This window comes from Lissotriton vulgaris, chromosome 2_1, assembly GCF_964263255.1.
Source record: "Lissotriton vulgaris chromosome 2_1, aLisVul1.2, whole genome shotgun sequence".
In the NCBI taxonomy this organism is placed as follows: domain Eukaryota; kingdom Metazoa; phylum Chordata; class Amphibia; order Caudata; family Salamandridae; genus Lissotriton; species Lissotriton vulgaris.
In genome coordinates this window covers 511,350,944-511,364,984 of record NC_141687.1, presented here as the reverse complement: position 1 = coordinate 511,364,984, position 14,041 = coordinate 511,350,944, and the positions used below count along the sequence as shown (strand labels likewise).

The following is a 14,041-nucleotide window of genomic DNA, read 5'->3' as shown; positions in this document are numbered from 1 at the left end:
TTTTCTATGGCGGGAATGCATGCCTTGCACAGCTGGTTAATAGATAACATATTTTTGCCTCTACAGATACTAAAAATAACTGGCTACAGTCACGAGGGAAAATAAATAAAAATAAAATGTCATAACCTCGCTTGATCTATGCAGGCCTTCAGCATCCAGGGGGTGGCGAACACTGCTGCACATTCTGTGCCAGCAGCATACTCAAGATCAGGGCAAACGTTCAAACACCTTTAAAGAAGCATTGATTAAAACACGCAACTAGGGCTTGCATGTCGAAATGTCGTTAAAAATTAAGACGCACACAACTGATAAGAAAAAAACATCAGTACAATGTTTTACCGCACACACAGCAAAGGCAAGGGTGGTGCAAACATCACTCATTCTTGAATACGTACAATATTACCAGCCACTGCCCACACATCATTACGTATGTGCAACATGAACATGGGAAGCAACCAAACCAAGCACCCTTTTCACAGATCAGACTGGTAGATTATGAGACAGAGGACCCCAACCTACATTCCAAAGAGTAAATCGGAAACAGCAGGAGGTCGAACAAAACTATTAATTCAGTGGTGTTTTTTCATGGCTATTAATGTATTCAATGCCCATTTTTCACAGAAGCACGGTAACTATTCAGAAACTACAAATCTATAAAATCACGCTAAACAAAATCTGTATTGCCATCCCAGCCGTTGTACATTTGGTGTATATATATATATATATATATATATATATATATATATATATATATATATACACACACATACATACACACATACATACACACACACACAATTGTGGCTATTCCCCAAGCCTCTTGTTCAGCGGGCACACGGCAGGGGTAGCCACCCCCGTATATTAGCACGATTTTCACCAGCAGGTTCCCTCCTCACTCCCTAAAACACTCCTTCCTCACGGGCCGTGAGGAAGGAGTGTTTTACTCCGAAACTCGTAGGTCCTTGTGTTCGCATTAAACTGCACTTTTGAAATCGTGGCCACGGCTCCTGTGTGGTTTCTTCCCGGGACTGGAGGAGGGAACCTGCTGGTGAAAATCGTGCTAATATATATATATATATATATATATATATATATATATATATATATATATATATATATATATATATATATAAATAATTTATTTATTATAGAGTTTTATATAGCGGGAACTAGACCCGAGAAATCGGGTATCAGAGCGCTTTATATGAGCGCCAGTATCGTTACAGATTGAGACATTCATTTTTGTTAGGCACAGGGAGATTAAGTGATTTCCACATAAGTACAGGATGTTGCCGAGACTGGAACCTGGTTCCCCAGCGTCTAGGTCGACCGCTCTAGCCGTAAGGCTACAGCCTCTCCCCTGGCACTTGATAAAAGTAAGCCTAGTGTGATATCTGCGTTCCGGTTGTAATTTGGGCATCCAATAGTGCAGTGGTGAAAGCGTTTAAACAGAGGATAGGCTTGTTCTGGCCCACATATTCCAGAAGAAGCCCCAAGATTATAAACCATATCATATACTTATAATTTTGGGGCTTGTTCGGGAATATGTGTGCAAGAACGAGCCTATCTTTGGTTTAGACGCTTACACCACTGCACTACTGGAGGCCCAAATTACAACGGGAACGCAGACATTACGTCAGGCTGCATTTGGAGTAAATATAAATAAATAGTGAAATTCTGTAAGGGAAGTATAAGGAAGAAATCCGTAAATGTGGACGATACAGTTTTGAGGTAGATACAGTATAAATTTAAATAGCACTGTACAGTGCACAAATTACATGTGGAGTAAATAAAAGTACTTAATATGTCAAGAAAATGTATGGACAAAAGTATGCATGTTTACACTTACCCATCTATAGTATGATGGCATCTTGGTTATGGGTGTACCATATATGGAGTCTTTCCCTGTAAAATAACCAGGAGTGCTGGTTGCGATAACTTTCTAAATGAACAAGGTGTAGGCCGGTAAGTGGAGCCAATTGAGTTCCATCACAATGTGGATTAACTTATCATAATTCTTCAGACCCTGGATGAGATATGCTACGACATGAAGGATGTGCTTAAGGGGTGCCAGTGTGGAGTCAGGAAGGCCATGAAGCAAGACATTTTCATTATCTTGATGTGAGAGTTCAAGGGCTTGACCAGAAGTATTGAAGTCGCTTTCTGGAAGAAATAGTCTCACTTTATTTAGAAGAGAGCGCTTCTAAAAGGTTGGCTTTTTTTTCTGGCATTATATTACTTTGGGGTGATGTTGATCTCCAGGGCAATTCCAAGTGACTTGGGATTTGGTGAAAGTTGGGAGTCCGAAGAGGTCAAGATTCAAGTCAATGAGCCATATGATTTGTATGGTTTCTGGTTTGTTGTTCTTGGCAAATAATTGTAACTCAGTCTTTGTTGCGTTGAGAATCAGGTAAGCAATGGACATGAATGCCAGGAAATCTTTCAGGCAGTGTTTAAGGCATTTGGTGTCTGAAGCAGAAAAGACTTTCACGCAGAGTTGCGAATCATCAGCATTTTGATCAATCTTGATGCTGTTATCTGTGAGTAGAGCACCAAGTGGCACCATGTAGAGGTTGAAAATGACAGGAGACAGTATGGAACCCTGGTAGACTTCACAGGTGATGGGGATCTGGAGTTGCCCACCCATGTGTATAAGCTGGTGTTGGCGGGGAAAGTAGGAGAACCAGACAATGACACTAGTGGCAAATCCTATTTGTGGCTCTAGGGTGTTGAAGAGGGAGGGGTGGTCGACTGTCGAAGGCAGCTGAGCAATATTCAGGGTACAGGTGTCGTCTTCATATGTGGTCAAGAGGGTATCACCTATGATGTGTAACATAGTGGTCTTCAAGCTGTAAGGTGGCCAGAAAATAAACTGATAGTTGTGCATGAGACCACTAATAGTGATGTGATCCTGCCCAGTTGCACCTTTCGTATTAGTTATCGACAACCACTGAACAGCAAATAGCAGAGGAGGACGAAAGGTCATAGGTTGTGAGGGACATGCGTATTAAGGCAAATACACTCCAAAGAAGTCTCTGCCTACCTGTTCTGATGGCCAAGTACCCAGCAGCAGGACATCAGAATGGCCCTCAGCTCACCAGGACAAAATCGATCAATGCCGAGAGTATATTCAACTTGTTCCTTCAACAGTTAGGAGTCTTATTCCATGAAGCTATTGACCACCTCTACCCACAATGAGCCCTCTACATACCCCTCGGTATTCCTCAGCGTATAGCTGCACCTTCAGCCATTGCCCATTTCACCACTACATACTGTGGTGGGGTCTATGGAGATTGCCAATGACAGGCAATGTCCCGGTGGGCTATCTTCAATTCCAGGTCCAGAAATCTGTTACCAACTTTTTTCAAAGTTTTCCTGTCATATAGCCCAAGGCAGCAAATTTCTTCTGTGTGGAGCTGGCAGCGACCCAACGTACATTCCAGGTCCACTGTGACCTGAAACCAGAGCGGTTTATTATTGGGCTGCTCCAAACCATATGAAGGAAGCCTGTGTTGGTCAGGGTGTGTCTGGGGCAACTCACATCAGTAGCGTGTAGCATGGCATTCAGTCTATGGGTTGTGAGATATGTACAGTGTAGGTAGTTAAACTGGGTGTACTTGAACTACTTGTTGCACTTTAGTTTAAGTGTGTTCCAGGATCTGGTCTCACTCCTTTCTAGTGATGGATCTAACAATATAGTTCTGCCAATTGGCCTTTAAAGCTGGCAAGTCATCTACCATGATAGTCAGTGCAGATTTTTAGTACCAGGAAACCAGGTGCCTGCCCCTCCCAAAGGTAAGCACGTTCTGAGGGAGATTGTGCACTGGGGGAGAGGGAGGGTCGCTGGTTCTAAAGTGCCCAGTCAATGCCCCATAGGTTAAGAATTTAGTGCCAGGTAACTTACCTCCAGCCATCAGCTTCTCCAGTATGTAGAAAGAGCCCTCTGAGTAGCAATCCCATAATGTTGCCATTCACACCTCCGTCCAATTTGCCTGTCGGCGGGAAGTGAATTAGCTCCCTTTAACAGTTGGCAGGCCCATCAACAGCGCTGCAGAGGCAAACTCTACCACCTCTGCCAAGTTTTCCTGACCTGCCAGCCAGCGGGAGATCCACTGCAGCTGCATAGTGAGGTAGTAAAGTTCAGTCTGGGAGGTCTGTGGTAGTGGGACTCTGAAGTGAATGCAGTGACACCCTGGTGCGTTGCCCATCCTTGATTAACTCTCCCAGTATCTAAATTGGGCGGTTCACAAAATAGTTAGGGCCACTGGAATTGTGTGGCAAGAAGGCACCAAATTAGGCAACAGGGTTGGACAAAGTATGTAGCAAAAATGCAAAGCAGGCAGCATAATTTTTGATGGTACAAATAAGCAACTGGACGATGACTAGGTAACCTTTGCGAAGGGTCTTCCAATGCACGTGAACACATATTGCTGTGTTTTTAGTAACTTTTGGTCCGTTTGAGATCGAAACCATTTTTTTGTTAAAAACTGCAGATTGTGCAGCAGATGGATTATGTGGCAAATGAGGCAAATCCTTAACTATGCGGAAATAAAGCAGTGGCCAAATAATTGCATCATTTCCGGTAGCCTTGGAAATAGTAAAGGACTCTGTAGAAGATAGCCATTTTGGTCAGTACTATTCAGACCATAACAGGAAGCTGCTCCAAACGCCAATAGGCAATGCTTCAGTTGAGGCCCCTTATTATGATTCCAAGATTACCTTCGCTGATATCAGCGTCTGAGTGTTATACTCTTATCCCCAAGCATGTGAAGACCCTTGGCTCTCATTGTAAACCAAGGGCTTTTGACTGCTCCAGAGGCTTGTGCATTCTGGGGAGACCAGGAAAGTGTAGGATTTTGCCAATTTGTACTGAGGCCAGAGACCTGTACGAAGTTCTCGCATAGAAATGCTCCACTGGACTACTGTTAAGGGGATTTCTCAAGAAGGTCATCATGTCGTCCGCGTACAGTGTGCAGATATGTTCCCCATCATGCAGTGGAATACCCTTGTCGCTGCACCCCAATCCCCAGGAGGCAAGCAAACAGTTTAACTGCCAGCGCGAAGAGCATGGGAGGGGGGGGGGCATCCTTTCCATGTGTGCTGACAGACTTCAAAGGGGTCAGAGGAATGTATCCATGCACAATGGCATACGGCAATGTGATCCATTTATTCCAACTCTCCCCTAGGGATATCCTGGTCATGACTGAACTCAGGTAATCCCACCCAAGAGTATCAAAGGCCTTCCGTATTTCAATGGAAAGGATCAGGGCTTCAGGGAACTGAGCCTTATTAGTTTTATCCAGCATGCGATAAAGGTACAAGATGTGCTGTGTTAAATTTGCAGATGAGCATAGAGCGAACCGCAGTTTTTTAATGCAGATTTATATATTCGACCCAAAGGTATTAGAGTGCTTTACATGACCACTGGTTATGTTACACAAGGACACATTCAGGCACGGGGAGAATAAGTGATTTGTCCAGACTCACAGGATGTAGACGCAACCCCGAGGCTCGAACCTTGGTTTCCAGCACCTAAGTTGGCAGTCTAGCCGACGGACATCTGTGGTGTCACTAAGTGACTTAGGGAGTAAAACTATTAGTGCCTCTCTGGTCACATCCAGGAGGTGCCTGTATTCTAGCGCATTGGCATACATTCCAGCCAGTCTGAGAACCAGGAGTTCAGAACTGGTCTGGTATAATTCGGCAGGAAGGCAATCTGTCCTGGGCTTCTTATCTCATTGTCAAGCCTTTGATCTCCGACTCAGAAATTGATGCGCCTAGCACCCCCCACACCCAACCCCCCCATCCATCTAGGAAAACATCCATAATCTCTCCCGCCATAGGATCACTGGCACTTTACAACTACCAATAATGCCCCATGAAAACTTCATGAATAGAGATTTGAGAGTAGATCATTTCTCCCATTGGCCTGGCGACTTGGGTATTGTGGTTTCTCCTGGATTCCGGGAAGGTCACCCATGCCAATAGTTTGCCTGCATGGCCTTCCTATGCTTAAATGGCTATGTATTCCAGCTGATGCATAGTCTGTGTAATCGGGCCTCCTGGGCTTTTTGTAAAATCATGTCTCCGTCACTGAATTCAGCAGGCAGGGGGAGGGGACTACAGGGTGCGGTGCTGAAAGAAGAGGTTGCGCATGGATTGTGTTTGACCTCTCCAGGGAAAAAAACAGCAAGATACTCGAGAGAAACCTCTTTGGTCAGTTAGATCTCGAGGAAGACCACCATGTCCCTCCACTACACTTTCAGGCAGCCCAGCTATTCTAACATTGTTCCAGTGGCTCCGTTCCTCTGCATCTTCCTTTCACCGGTACAGCAGGGCTACTCAGCAGAGGAGTTTAGCTACCTTGTCCTAAAGCCCAGACACAGGACTCCACCTCCTCAAAGCCATCCTTGTGCATTTCACCCTATCTGCCAATTTGCAATGGTCATGTCCAAAGGTCCACAATTACCATGTATATCTTACTCTCCAACACTTGGTTTGAGGCATTTAGTATCTGGTCCAATATATACACAGGAGGGCGGGGGGTGCACATACATATACAGTAGCCTGGAGGCCTTAGGCGAGCTTTCTCCAGCCTGGGTGTCCCAGATTTTTTTGGTGCAGCCCATGATGCCCACGTACCCCCAGGCAAGTGTCATCCACCGTGTTAAGCAGTGCATTGGACAGCAAGTAAGCACAAGCACTCAGAGGAGATGAGGCAGTGGTGCCTACGTAGGTCAGTGGGCAACCCCACACCCAGAGCCAGTTCGATGGGTGTCTCCGATGGCGCTGGCTCCTCAGATTCCAGCCTGGACCAAATGTTTTTGACACCGTGGTTACTTGAGTTATTGCAGTCGAACAATCTGCCCAAGAGGCCTTCTCTCATACAATGTTCTTTAGGCACACAAAAAAGGGGACTGGTCGCAGCTAGCACAGTGTCTATGTGCCCCAGATCTCCCCTAAAATGACAGTCACTCTGTTGCACAGCCCCCACAATCCAGGACCACCTGGGCAGGGAGGTGCCACACAGAGTCATCTCATAGGTCGCAGGCTACCGCCAACAGTACTGCACATCTGCAGAGAGGCCCTCCGTGTAGGCCGCACTGCTTGTGTCCAGGAAGTTGTTGCCTTCCACAAGTGCTTTATACCCTTAGGGCCAGGCTCAGCACCATCGGTGCAAGGCAGCACGAGGTCCCAAAGTCTGACAATGAGCAATTGCTGCCAGGCCGTCACACATGCCCAGGTCAGCCAGCCACCATCTTGCCTGCCGCTGCACGGTCGGTAGTCATTCCACCACACAGGGCTGCAGCTCACCATGCTCTCCCTAGGCTCCCTTCTTCCTTTCAGAGCTGGGCCAATTCCACTGGTGCACAGAGTGGCTCCAGGTTATTATTTTGAATTGTGAAGGACCATTATCTGCTACACCACCTCATATTGTTTTTATTCTCAACAAGACAGCAGCTTAATAAATATTTAATAGGTTACTCCTAGTCATTTTTAATTCACTTTATCACCAATTTACGCATTTAGCACCTTCACACGTGATTCATCAAGGCTAACATCTTTAACCATGTGAGCTGACGAGCTCGTGGAGAGGCATCTGCGCGCCTTGAGAGGTACTGTAACCTGAGAATACTTTGGCAGCCTGCTCAGCAACCCCATACATTTGAATTGCCTAATCTCTACTGATGATTGATAACAATCCAGAAACACGTGTCTAGAGATGGCCAGCACTAATATGCACCTACCTGGTGAAACACTCGAGAGACTTTGCAAGTACACACACTTTGCGAACTGCATTTACCATGATGCCTAGGGGTGAACCTGCTGGGAGATGAAGCAGTGTGATCCCACATTTGTTTCCTAACATCTTTAAAAGATCTCCGGCAAAGAGCCGCCTTGAGGGGCCCGTTGGGTATTGCAACACCGGCCCGAGGAGCTGTATACTGAATCATGACACCCAGCAGGGAGTGTGAGGGCCTTTTCATCTGATTTGTTGTATCCCTCCGACCTGTTTTTATCATAAGGTTTCCTTCCCTTTCCCTACTTTTTCTCATATTAAAGGAGCTGCATACCTATTGTTTATACATTGATTCAGGGAGCATGTATGTTGGACCTTTGGTGCGCTCCCAGTCCATCTTTCGTTATTTTGACTGATTAGGCCAGGCCTTGGTTTTATCCCTTCTGAACAAATGGTGTACACTAAATATTTTATTTCATGCTTTCCAAACTCAGATTTGTACTGTTTCAGACACAACCCAACGTATCCAATGTCCTCACAAAACACTCATTACCTTCAGTCTAGGGAAAAATAGAAAGCATGTGGACAAACATACCAAAGAACAAGACAACAGCTTTTTACACGCCTATTTCAATAATGGGAGTCATGCCATAGAGTGTTTTTTTGTTGTTTTTTTAGAGTTCTTTTGTATTACAAGTACAACAGAGGTCACTGCTTTCATCTTAACCCATAATAATGAGATTCTAAATTGGGATGCTTCAACAGCCACCAGAAGGTAGAGGGATGGGTCCAATTGTGTCCCAAAAATATGAAAGTTGTAGGTTGAGGGCAGACAGGCGGGACACCCATCACACATTCAACAATGTGTTGATATTCCTTTCTCGATGAGTATCAAAATGCTCACAATAGCGCTCCCCTTCGAGGAATAACAAACACTCAACAAACATTAAGAACCCGACCCTCCACACCCATCCCAAACAGATCAGTTATTTAGAGGAGTATCAAACTTTCAACATCATCCATCAGTGCTTTTTATAATCACAACCCAATTTTTCAGATCGACAAAACTTGAGATCCACATAGCTTCAATGAACATGAGGAGGGCCATTTTTATGTAACTAAAGCATCATATGGTAGTACACTATCATTTAGAGAGAGCACATTTTGTATTGAAATGGCCAATAAATGTGCACATAGGTTTACTGATAAAACTATACTGCACACAAATAATAACGTGTAGAAAATTCAGTTTGAATGAAGACCATATACAGGTATTTACATTTTGTTGTGTTACAAACAAAAAAGGACATCCAACATCCTTTCACATCACCTGTATCCCAGCAAGCGTGTAACATAATTGACTTTACTTTGGTTTCCCTGGCCGCGAAGTTTTAACCCCATGTTAAAAAAAAAAAAAAGAAGCAATTTGTTAGAAGACAGACATTTGGCCTCTGTCTTTGAAGTACAGCAAACGTGACAACGGAAATACATTTGAATTCATCGTTATTTGTTGCTTGGACTTTTGTTAACCAACAAAGGACCCATCAGTGGGCTGCACTCACAGTTTGGGACGCACCTGTATAAATGGTACACAACTACACTAATACTGCACCTGCACTTGTGCGTATAAGTCATGAAGAGGTTTGTGTTGTTACTGTTATTTTTAAGTTGAGGCTCACACAACTGTTATTTTAAGCAACAAACACCACCAACAGAACACATTAAACATAACTAACACTGAATACATATCAAACTCAGATGCAATATACCGTATCACTGAAGCACAAGTAATCAATCACAACCTGTAAAGGAATTCACTAAGATCACAAAAGAACTTATTTCTTCAAAATAAAATATCCCTTTCCACAGACAACACACAGCATACTACAGCAACACTGCACAGCTAGGTAGATTGAAGGGGACTGTTTGAGGGCAGAACACACTATAATCTCTGGTAACATGATAAAGTGACCTGTCAAAGGCTATGGCTTAGAATATTCATGGCCACTTTTCCTTACCAGCCCCCCCCCCCCCCCGGCTTTCGTTTAAAAGTGTCATTCACCCCGCCTCTAATTAAAATAAGACTCTTTACCCGCCACACCCCCACTAAAGTAAACCGGTCTGTGAAGCGCGTAACTATCAATTCATATGCGGTGTGCGCCCTACCCCAACCAAGAGAGCACCTCTGCCACATTTAAACTCAGACAGTAAAGCGTCTCCGACCAACATGAAACGCCTCCGGGGCCCGCATTAAAAACCTGCTTGGACAGTGCAAGCTCACGCACAGCGAGGGGCTCTCTCTCCCAGTCACGAGACAAGGAGGTGTCAGTATGCATACACCACACACTTTGCACTAACAAAGGCTCGTCTATGAACGGCGAGAATAATTAGAATACCCGGTAACGGAGGCGCGCCGCACAGCCGTCACCCTGCCGTGAGCCGGGCACTCCGCCAAGCCGGTGATCACCCTCCTCAGCGCCCGGCCGCTCTTCGCCATGGTGCCCGCTCACGGCCGGTAGTACTCTTCAAATGAGTGTGAAGTCACTCACTCCCGAGGAGGCGGCGGCGGCCCCGCCCCGGAGGGACGGCTATGAATGGAGAGGGGCGCGGCTACCCAGCCCGCCCGGCAGATAATACAGGATTCCATTTTATATTATTTTCGATACTTACTTACCACATCTGTCTGCACACTCCAGTGTGTAGCAACAGCGTCGCAAGCATGTATTTACTTCTGAATGTTGCGTTTGTATAATCGATTGATTTGGGTAAGTGGTATTTTAAAAATATCAAATCTCGTGGATGTTTAACGCATACGGTATGACACGAACCGGACAGAGCAACTTTAGAAACGTTTGCAGCAATATCGTTCCTTTGGGGGTATGGAACAATGATGTGTTTTTTGTTAGAACTGGTACTTGATTGACTTCCAAATACATTTTCTAACATGGCTGCTTATGAAGCACGCGATGGGGGCGCGAGCTAAACAGGGGATTTTGCGGCTCCGAGTCCTGTGTTCATCTCTTAGTTAGCACCGCCCACTCAATGCTTTGCTAGTCACGAGATCTGGCTGCAAGTTTACATAAGAATGTAACCCCTAGAACGGGTTCAGGCGGTTGTGTCTATTAGAGGAGCGATGGTACAACTTAGCAATCGTTTCTGGGTTAGTAGTACCCTGCGATATATTACATTTCGCCTATGCTCAGTTGGAGTGAACATTTTTTTAGCTCTCGACTACAGCATTGCTTTAGCAATGCTTGTTTGTCGATATTATAGTAAATCTTTCAAAAGTCTACCCAAACTGCGGATCAGGTACAGTTCATGTGAGCCAGCCACATTGCACACCATCCATTTGTCTGAGCTTCGGCATCAGACTTCAAAGGAAGCCACTAAATCCCCCCCCCCCCCCCATCAGACTTCAAAGGAAGCCGCTCCCCCGTGACGCAATGCCGCTCCCCTGCCACTACCACGCTATGCCGAGAGCTTGTTATGTTTGTGCATTTTGGTTTTCTTTTTCTCTCTGTCTTTCGTCCATGCTCTCTGCCTCTACCTGTCTTTCTCTTTATATCTCTGCATGTCTCCCCCTCTTTCCTCCTGCATCTTCCTACTTTACCCCACCATGTCTTTCTCTTCCTACATTTCTTTCTCTTACTCCCTCACACTTTCATTCCCTGCCTCTCTCTCCCCATCTCTGTCCTGCTCTGCCGTACCCTGCCTTTCTCTTTCAAATCGCTCTCTTGTTGTTTATTGCTATTGCCATCTTTTTTTTGTCTTTATTTTTCTTAACTTGCCTTTCTCTGCCTCTGCCGGTCTCTATCCCTCAACTTGCCTTGCTTCACCTCATTCTAAGTTTGCCCATAATACCGATCCCCCCCCCCAACACGCAATTCGGAGAGCTTGTTTTAACCAGCTCCAAACTTGCGCTTCAGCAGTGGCGCCGCTGCTTCTGTTTATTTTCAGCACCTTTCACTTTCAACAAGGCGGCGCACACCTTTCTTTCAGTATGGCTGGGCTTTTTTTTTTCTTGCCTCCCGCCGCGACGCAACTTAAGATCCCACGCCCCCTCATGAGAGACCGAACGGAGTTCTTAAATGTACACCAAGCAGGGTTAGGCTCTGGGGGCGTGCACTCCTCATCGCCTGGGCGCCGTGCTTCATTTTTGAGTAACAATTCAGATAAGGGGGTGGTGATGAACAGAGTGTCTGAATTAAGCAGACCACTCTTACCCAGTCCAAAGATCAGGGCTTGATCCATCACCGTTATTTAGCTCACTGCACCATCCCAGCTCAGAACCTGGCTATATGCAAATTAGTCTATCCCTGGCCCAGTGCATCATGGGAACAGGGCAGACCAAACTACCAAGCCAATTCTTCACCAGAAAGGAGACAAGCTACCGGGGACCGGTTTCTGGCATTTCAGCCGTCATCGGCCCGGCTTGCTTGAATCCTGATGGTGCAGTGAGCAAGGGACTCATGTCTGAGTATACTCTGCCACACCTATAGTGGCCAAAAACGATTCAGAAAAGGGGGTGGTGATGAACAGAGTGTCTGAATTAAGCAGATCACTCTTACCCAGTCCAAAGATCAGGGCTTGATCCATCACCGTTATTTAGCTCACTGCACCATCCCAGCTCAGAACCTGGCTATATGCAAATTAGTCTGTCCCTGGCCCAGTGCATCATGGGAACAGGGCAGACCAAACTACCAAGCCAATTCTTCACCACAACGGCTGAAATGCCAGAAACCGGTCCCCGGAAGCTTGTCTCCTTTCTGGTGAAGAATTGGCTTGGTAGTTTAGTCTGCCCTCTTCCCATGATGCACTGGGCCAGGGACAGACTGATTTGCATATAGCCAGGTTCTGAGCTGGGATGGTGCAGTGAGCTAAATAACGGTGATGGATCAAGCCCTGATCTTTGGACTGGGTAAGAGTGATCTGCTTAATTCAGACACTCTGTTCATCACCACCCCCTTTTCTGAATCCTTCTTTATAAAGAGACACCACAGCAGCATATAAATAAGTATATATTGTATGCTGTGAAAATAAAGCCAATGCCAATATGCACATTATAAATGGCTGGAAACTATACTAAACAATTTACTGTAAGTCACTTTGAAAAGTAGGTGCAAGTTAACGTGTGGTAAACTGCAAAATTCTTAGTTCTTGTAATGACTTAAGCAGTGTAATAGAGTGCCATAAAAGTCACCTTGTGAACCAATAACTATTTTTTTTAAAAGAGACCAGAACAAAGCTGGAATGCTAGTTACACCTTTAATTATTTAAACAACGGCCTGGCTTGCTAACCTTGTCTTTCAATCTGCCTGCTGGCAATGCGGCATCATCAGTGTAATACATTATTACAGTAAAGTAGCTATGCCATTTTCTTATCACAGATGAGTTGTGGTTATATACCACCACCACGTCTACCACCACCACATCCATCACCACCATGTCCATCACCACCATGTCCACAACCACCACGTCCACCACGCCCACCACCACCACGCCCACCACCACCACATCCACCATATCCACCCCACCACGTCCACCACCACAACGTCCACCACCACCACATCCACCACCACCACGTCCACCACCACTATGTCCACCCACCACCACTACGTCCACCACCACTATGTCCACCACCTCCACCACACCCACCTCCACCACATCCACCACCACCACCTCGTCCACCACCACCACATCCACCACCAGGCCGACCACGAACACCACCACCTCCACCACCACATCCACCACGTCCACAACCACCACTTCCACCACCATCACATCCACTATGTCGACCACCACTACGTCCACCACCACTACGTCCACCACCACTACGTACACAACCACCACATCCATCACCATGTCCACCACCACCATGTCATCCACCAAAACCACCAACTCCACCACCACATCCACCACCACCACCACATCCACCACCACTACGTTCACCACCACTACGTCCACCACCACCACGTCCACCACCACCACGTCCACCACCACCACATCCACCACCACGTCCACCACCACCACCAAGTCCACCACCAAGTCCACCACTACATCCATCACCACCCCATCCACCATCACCACCATGTCCATCACCACCACCACCATGTCCACCACCACGTCCACCACCACCACGTCCATCACCACCACTACCACGTCCACCACCACCACGTCCACCACCACCACCATGTTCACCACCACCGCGTCCAACACCACCATGTCCACCACCACCACCACCACATCCACCACCACCACCACATCCACCACCTCCCCCACATCCACCACGTCCACCACCAC

The 14,041-nt window shown here is 46.2% G+C and overlaps 1 protein-coding gene across 2 annotated transcripts in view; it reads right to left on the bottom strand.

The window, feature by feature from the left end:
• COQ10B (coenzyme Q10B) overlaps positions 1 to 10,327 on the bottom strand; it is a 123,441-nt gene extending 113,114 nt beyond the window's left edge. The window contains exon 1 of one of the 2 annotated variants that reach the window (XM_086955421.1): positions 10,138 to 10,327. In XM_086955421.1, the coding sequence (XP_086811547.1) occupies positions 10,138 to 10,238 (101 nt within the window). In that variant the 5' untranslated portion in view covers positions 10,239 to 10,327. The remainder of the gene's footprint in view (positions 1 to 10,137) is intronic. The other variant, XM_086955423.1, reaches the window with a different exon arrangement.
• Positions 10,328 to 14,041: the final 3,714 nt, after the last annotated feature.